General features: G+C 36.3%; 1 protein-coding gene across 1 annotated transcript in view; it reads left to right on the forward strand.

Annotated features, from left to right (window-relative positions):
• Positions 1-8,208, forward strand: part of RASA1 (RAS p21 protein activator (GTPase activating protein) 1) — a gene marked incomplete at its 3' end in the record, with an annotated part of 45,313 nt that extends 37,105 nt beyond the window's left edge. The window contains exons 16-21 of the mRNA XM_009586394.1: positions 3,593-3,765; positions 3,972-4,131; positions 4,323-4,465; positions 5,224-5,339; positions 6,576-6,657; positions 8,154-8,208. Of these exons, the coding sequence (XP_009584689.1) occupies positions 3,593-3,765; positions 3,972-4,131; positions 4,323-4,465; positions 5,224-5,339; positions 6,576-6,657; positions 8,154-8,208 (729 nt within the window). The remainder of the gene's footprint in view (positions 1-3,592; positions 3,766-3,971; positions 4,132-4,322; positions 4,466-5,223; positions 5,340-6,575; positions 6,658-8,153) is intronic.
• Positions 8,209-8,252: the final 44 nt, after the last annotated feature.

The following is an 8,252-nucleotide window of genomic DNA, read 5'->3' on the forward strand; positions in this document are numbered from 1 at the left end:
AAAGTAGAAGAGTTACTACGTAATTTGAATGCTCTTGCAGAACCTAATTCAGTTTCAAAACTCCTTCTCCTTCCTCTGACTAGAAAACTTTCTGCATAGGAGGAAAAAGATACATTCCTTCTGACAGACAAAAAGGGCTCTTATGGCAGTTGTGACCACGTTCTTGCACTGTTCTTTTATTCATTTGAGCTGGAAAATTCATTATCTATCTACACCAAAGCTCTGGTTAGTAGAAGAACCTTTAAAAGGATAATTCTTGAATGGAATACATCAGTAACTTCTTTGAAAGTGTTTTTGTAGTTTCCTCCTCTCTGTCCAGTTTAAGGAGGTTGCTTTGGATGCATCCAGCTGATGGGAGGTGATAGAAGGTTTCCTTATCTAGGTCAGGAGCAGGATTGGCCGAGTTTCTTGGTTGCAGTACACATCTCTGCTTACATCCCCAGACCCATTAAATATGTGAAGTGCAGGGGTCAAAAAATGAGCTAAACCAGATCTTATCTAACATACCTATCTGCTGTGTTGCCTGAATAACCCTTGAACTCTTCAAAAGCAAGAGAATTGATTCCCTTCCTGAATATTCTTTTCAGCCACAGCTGTTAAATGTGGAGTGCTATGAAGTCGAGGTCATGTGAAGCTGGTACTATTCATCTTCCCAGTTAATTGGGTTAAGTCAGCTTTTCTGTTTGCTTTTCCTGCCATATAATGCAGATTGAAGGCCCAAAATTCTGTTACTGGTCTCACTGCTTTATTTCCTTCATCATAACACACGGAAGTTAAATACCAAAATGATACTAGCATGAAAGCTGTTTTTTTAGTATTTTAGAATACTTTTAAGTATTTCCTGAGTTTTCAAGTCTTTGACTTTGAAGTTTGCCTATTATGAGTATTCCATAATTATTTTAGTATTTTTGTTTTTGAAAAGTATTTCAAATAGTCAGAAATTACACTAAATAGTTTAGTATCAATTCTATTTAATTTTTTCTTTGTTTCTTTAACGGTGAATTGTGTAAGGATTTATTCAAATAAATATGTATAATATGGCCTGGAAAAAATAAAGCCCTAGAATGTATTAGTAGACTTCACCTGCTGCTACTGCAACCTGCGACGCTCAGGTATGATTAGACAGTTGAATTAGTAAATCTTTCAGGATAATATCACACAGTATTGAACTGGAGTGAAAGTTCTCGTTTGGTTTTGCACCATGATAGTTGGTTAATTTCAAATTAGTTCGTGTTGAAAAAGAAACATTGTTGTAATGGAGGCAGTCACCTCATGCAGACAAATCATAGAGCAAAGTATTAGCCAATGTTTTTCCTTTCAGGCACAGTTATTATTTGCTGTAGTGCCAAAGCTTGTTTTGGAAACTGATAGCTGAGATTACAGGAGGATGGGCTGTGCTAACATGGCAGTAACTTGCGGCTGCGAAAGGCAGGATTTAGGACATCCATGTATTGAGCAATTTCCTCTTTCTCAAGATTTCAAATGGCTTTTGTTCTGAATCAGTAATTAGAATTTTTTAGGCTTTTTTTGATGGCTCCATTTTGTTCTGGCAGTGTTAGACAAAGGCTTCTTAGTAAATTCAGGTTCATTTCCAGTCTGAGGACTGGAACAAACCTAAGTTTGAACCACTTCTCGCTTTGATTCCCGGGTTATAATTACTAACAATCAAAATACAATCTTGTTACTTAATATTGTGGCTGAAGTTTCATTAGCAAATAAAACATTAAGAAACATTGGTCTTATTTTTTTTTTGTACTAGTGTTCATCACGTAAAATATTGTGATTCTTTTTGGATCAAAATCGTCGTCAAGAGAATTCTTACCTGTGTCTGGAGTGAAGAGATCAACTATTGTTTGTTTTGATGATTTTCTGTATATTTGTTTCTCTTTTAAAATGTGCTAGATTGCAAAGTATAAATATCCTGAATTTTTCAACTTCAGTCTTTTACTGAAGGTAGCCTTCTAATTAAGTGTAAGCTGCTAAATGGGAAAAAGTCTCGTTCCTTTAAAGTTATTGAATATAAATTACAATAGCAACGGTTCTACAGTCCCTGTATGGATATTTCTGTTTTGACCTTTTTTTTTTTAAATCAAAGCAAGATTATAGTATTTATATTATAGCTATGAACTGTTACTATAACCACAGGGAAAAATTAAATCATCAGTTTATTCCAGATTTCTAGATTTCAGTTTATTCTGTATTTCATTCACCATTCCTTTCACTGAGATATACATGCCTTACATGTGCAAGCAAAATAAGAAGAAAAACACATTGCTTAGTTGCAGGTACAGGAGCTTTGATGCTGGGGAGAGATACACTAGGAAAGTCAATTGATTATCTGGTCGAAAGACATAGTCCCATCCACACTGGTGATCAGTAGCAGGTGATGATGAATTTTTTTCCACACTACTTGACTGATTTGAATACATTAGCTTATATCAGTTTATCAACTCCAAAGAATATGAAACAGGCGACAGGAATGTCCTGAAGTGAGCATTATAAATGTGATGTTTTTCTGTTCCAGTATCAAATGATGTCCTGCTGCGTATTGCAACACTGGGGCAATGGGAAGTGTATTGGAACTGTTGACAATTTCTACAGGGCAGTGGTCTTTGCATAAATGTGAAAAAAACAAACCTCTTGGTTTTGGTGTTTTGGGTTTTTTTTTCCAATCTGAGGAACTTTAAAGCAGATCTGATTGAGAGGCATAGAAGGAGAGGGTGTTTGCTTGAAAGATCCCGACTGACAGGCTAAATGTGAAACTTGAACTGTGGACCCCTGTTGGAGCATGGTGGTTGTTCCACAGGCACAGTGTTGCCTCTGCAAGTGCCTATGCCCTTTCTGTGCAAAATAACTGCGTTCAGGAGCGCGTGTGCCTGCTGCAGAGGGGCCTGTGCTCCGACTGCTGCAGCTTGCTAGCCAGCTGCTGGGCCAGACTTCAGCCGCAGTCATAGAGTCATTGCTTGGCAATTTCAAGGTACCAACATTACTGAAAGGTGAATTAATGATTTGACTGTTCTTGAGTTGACTTTGATCATTATCTAGGCAGCAAGCTGCTTGGGAACACTTTTTTACATAATTTACATAAACTGTTACAGCCTTAACCTGGGAGTTAGTATAAAACAAATACATATGGCTGTGTTTGGGGAAGCCATAGCAGCACTATAATAATAAATAGTGAGAAGTAACAAAGTGGTCAAGGAGCAGACCTGATGGTGGTATCAGCCCAAGGCTGGAAAAAGGACAGTGAATTCTGAACACTCTATCTATTTTTAGTTTCTGACTGCTACCTGGATTTGCAGGGTAGCACTTTTTTACTCACTACTGTGTCAATATCCATGTGGCATTTTTGAATGTATATGTATACATTCTTTACAGAATGCTTATATTTCTTCCAGTTTGCAAGAGTCTGTTAAACCCTTGAAGAGAGAATCTGTCAATATATTGATGGCAAAAATCTTGATTACTCTTATTAATACTCTTTTGCTGAAACAAGATGACATGTGCTGAAAATAAAGTAGTTTTTTTATTCAATAGTAGCACTGTTTTGCTGGAGATAACTTACTTGAACAATGCTTTTTTTTTCCTTAAGTGTTTATGCGTTGCCAATTAAACCGATTACAAAAAGGACATGCAACAGATGAGTGGTTTCAACTCAGTTCCCATGTACCATTAAAGGGTATTGAGCCAGGATCTTTGCGTGTTCGAGCACGATATTCTATGGAGAAGATCATGCCAGAAGAGGAGTACAATGAGTTTAAAGAGGTATAAAGTTGTTTAACTTTCCTTGGTTTATCTGTCAAAACTCATTTTGTTGGTTGTTTGAGACGGATCTCAATAACACTGGTTGACATCATTAAATAATATTTATAGTGACATCTATCACTAGAGATGTAGGATATCAGTTTTTCCAAAGCTGTTATATGTTAAGAGAAGCTTTTGAAGACTTTAAAATTCTGTTTTTCTTTCAGCTTATACTCCAGAAAGAACTTCATGTAGTTTACGCCTTATCGCATGTTTGTGGACAGGATAGAACACTGTTGGCTGGCATTTTATTGAAGATTTTTCTTCATGAAAAGCTTGAGTCCTTGTTGTTACGAACACTAAATGACAGGGAGATAAGCATGGAAGGTACTGCACTGAATTACACTAAAGTTTACTGGAACTCCGGGCAGGTGGGGAGGGAAAGGCTCCAGTGCCTTCCTTTTTTTTCTCCTTCTTCAGTTACAACATATATATCTACTTGTAAACACAGCACATTTTTCCCCTGCTTTTTGTTGTCTCCTTTTCTCAACTTTTCTCTTTGCTGTCTTTTTTTTCAGATGAAGCTACTACCTTGTTCCGTGCCACCACTTTAGCAAGTACACTTATGGAGCAGTATATGAAAGCCACAGCAACAAGTTTTGTTCACCATGCACTGAAAGATTCTATATTAAAGATAATGGAGAGCAAGCAGTCCTGTGAGGTGATACCTTGAACTATGTTTTTAAACATTTTGGTTTGTTGACACAACTACCTACTGATTGTTATGTTTTACGTTTGCATTAAATATTAGCTCCAGAGACATTTATTAATCTCTCAGAACTGAAATTCATTTACATGAGAAATACAGGAACTGAATTCATTAAGAGATTTTTTTTTTCCCCCCTAGATACTGGCTTGAACAATATTCATAGTAGAACTTTTTAAGTTTTTTAATTAAAATTTTTTAAATTATGTATTTATTCTTTAGCAATTGTAGACTGTTCTGTAGCAGTTATCAAATGGCCTAACTTAAGTAACTTCTAGTAAACTCAAGATAGCATAGAAGCCAATGTCTGAACTTTAGTTTTGATTTAAAACTTCCTGATATTAAATGATTGTTATTGATCCTGAAACTGTTGTTTTTAAAATTACCCTCCTAACTCCTGTGTTTCACTTTAACTTAGTTGTGGAAAGGATAGGAGTCCTCAGAAATTTGGATTGAGAGAGACAAAAAGGTCATACAGATGGATAGTGGTGAATATCAGAGCTGTTAAAAGCCTAGTGTATTAGAAGTTAAAACCATTGCTTCTTCACATTTCCTGACTAGCCGTTAAAACAGACTTGTGAGTTCTGTAAGAGTTGTACAGCAGCAGAACATTTAATTTGCTTTGAAGTAGTATTCAGTGTGTAATATTATGAAACCATATATGTGGTTCTAGTTAGGAGAAGAAACTTAATCTTTTTCTCTTCTTGTTTTAGTTAAATCCCTCAAAGTTAGAAAAAAATGAAGACGTAAACACTAATTTGGCACATCTACTCAGTATACTTTCAGAATTGGTGGAGAAGATATTCATGGCTGCAGAGATACTGCCTCCGTAAGTTTGCACTTTTCTGTTCAGATTTGTATTTGAAAATTCCTGTTTGTGTGAATTATGTTGCACATTAAAATGGTGTTCTTATTCGTTCATCTTCTGCTAATCAGTCATAAGACTAATGTCTTTTAAGGTTGCTCTGTGCACACATGGGAATATAGACGAGGTAAAAAATAACACTTTCAGGAATTAATAGTGCTTTTTGCAAAAGCCTCTGGCTAGCACATGTGCTTTTCTTTGAAGGAGAAGCTACTAGACCCAAGAGGTCAGGGAAAGAAGAATAACAAAAATAATCAATCTCATATTTCTACAAAAAGGTAGAATGCGGTAGTAGTTAGCAGACAATTATATATATTTAAGCTGATTACAAATTCTTTCCAGTCCTCCTCCTCTGAGAAGGAGGTAGAATTATTAACAGCATATTAAAAATATAAGCAGGTAGTAGTAGAATGATACCGTGCTATGATTGCTTCTGTCTGCTAGTGAAATGCAGAGCTTGGGTTTTTTTTTCCCTTTTTTTAATTGCTAAAGTAACTTGTGTTCATAGTTTATATTTGAACCATCTAATAACAAGTGGATAGTACTAACAGTTTTCTTTCACTGTGTCATTAACTTTTAAAGTAAACAAAATTCTCAATTTTGAGATGGCAGAGTAGCACAGAAGTGTTAGTGCTGGCAAGATCGGCATTAAAAGTTGCACTCCTTTGAAGTATATGATGCAGCTCTCAACATTTTCTGAAATACACCACACATTTCCCATTTTTTTAATGGGATAGGACTATTGCTGTGGTTGCTTAACTTTTAAACACCTACCCTCATTCATGGAAAGAACAGTTGTTGTTTAGTTAAGGAGAGAAAAAATTTTTAAAAAAAAAAAGCCATTAAAATTGTCTTTTTAAAAAGGAAATACTACTTAAGAAACAGGAAACAGTTGTCAAACATTTAATGCACATCTCAATAATCACTGAATTGCATATAGAATTGTGTATTAATGAAGGTTTTTCTTGCCATTTATAAATTTACTTTTTAATATGAATTTACAAATTTAGAAATTGACTTTTTATAAATGTATTAACTTATAAATTAAATCTTAGTTAATTTAAAGCTTATGTCTAAATTATAAGTGTAGAATTGATAGTAGTTCTGCATCAAGTAGGAGGTTGGTCTAGATCCTTTCTGACCAGCTTTTTTGATTCTCTTAAGTTTAATAGAATGAGTAATTAGCTATTATTTTTGCAGGACGTTGAGGTATATTTATGGCTGCCTACAGAAGTCTGTTCAAAACAAGTGGCCAGCTAATACCACCATGAGAACCAGAGTTGTTAGGTAAGTTACTTGTGACTTTATTCTGAAAATAATCTTTTCAAGTCTTGTTAAAGACATACTTAGTTGTGCTTATCTGTGTTTCTTTCAGTGACAAAACTGTATAGTACTTACATAGGTTACAGCCGTATTTAAGATATTTATGACGCTGAGGCATGATATCCCAATTAAGGATTATGAGCTTGCTAAATTCTTAATTATGTTCTTAGAGCCTTGACAGAATAAGGTGATGTAGTATAAAGGACAGTGTAGTTTTACTTAATAGTTTTCATTTCAAATTTACTTGCATTTTGTCAAGCTTTACAAACCAATCTAAAATAGCAATTTCCTTTTTCATGCTGGGAAAGAAAAACTTCTCTCAAAGCAGTCGTTAACCTTTGTGATACCTGTAAAGAGCAGTGACTTCTGAAGATCATGTTCCTGTCATATGCCATCTGGGAGGACTGTGCCTTACTCAGGGACTTTTATGTAGTGTGTGTTAATTGCTGGGGAAATCTTACATGATTTAAGACCATGGCCTTTAAAATGCAGACCCAACACGGTAAGGAATCTAATACCTTCTCAAAAAGGCAATTGGACTGTTGTTAGATTTTAGTCTGCGTTAGGATATGTAGTTTATTGCATCAGAGAAAGCTCTGGGGCAGTGGTGTTGGGCTGCTGGTTCTGATCACTCTGAATCAACACTCTGTGTTGGTTTCTGAAAACACTTAATTCTATGCTGTCCCAGTTTTGTTTAATTTCTCTGTTGTGGCCCAATCATGTTGAAACATGCCAGAGCTCCTCTAAAAAAGTTGCAGGAGGTGACTGAACCTGGGTCCTCTGGACTCGCACCAGCCACAAAAACTCCAATGTACATTCATAAACCAACGCAATACACAAGTTCTTCCTCTTACCAGTGCAGGTCAAACAAAAATCTTTGACAAAGATGTGTTCTTGACACTGTTTTTCTAACGCTACAAGGGTTTTAAGGGTATCAGAGCCACATCTTTCCTTTTTTGCGGTGTCTGGCAGTCGTATGATTTGCCGAGGTTAATCTCCCATGGAGGGAGTCTTTCCGAGGATTTGTCCTTGGCTTGTGTTTATCATTTTGACACCAGAAGCCTTATGTCATCCAGGGTACCATGCAGGGGCATTGCCTTCAAATGGAGGCTGCTCTTACTGTGAGAGCCCCTCTTTAAGGGGCTAACCTACTGGAAGGCTGTAGAGCTCAGCAGTGAACACCGAATCTCTTTCTGTTCCTCCCCAGCTCCAGAGAGAACCATGTGGCTTTCCTTAGTGGACACAGCTCGCATTCAGGGTTTTCCAGAGGTCTCCACTGGATGCTATAAATACTGGGTCCCTTGCTTTTGTGATGTTAGTCTTCACAAGTGGATACTACTGATTTCTCTCTAGAGTACAGAGTTTCACAGCCTTCAGTGATGATTATTATCTTTTATTGAACTATTTTTGGTCCAAGAATGATTAAATACTCAGAGGCAGATGGACAGTTTTTAGATGTCTGGGTATCTTCCCTACTATATCAGCCAGAAGCTGCTGCTGTTTCTCTCTGGTAGTAAAGCCCCCATGTAGATATAGAATCATAGAATCATTAAG

The sequence above is a fragment of the Fulmarus glacialis genome, unplaced genomic scaffold (genome assembly GCF_000690835.1).
Source record: "Fulmarus glacialis isolate BGI_N327 unplaced genomic scaffold, ASM69083v1 scaffold5661, whole genome shotgun sequence".
NCBI classification, from domain to species: domain Eukaryota; kingdom Metazoa; phylum Chordata; class Aves; order Procellariiformes; family Procellariidae; genus Fulmarus; species Fulmarus glacialis.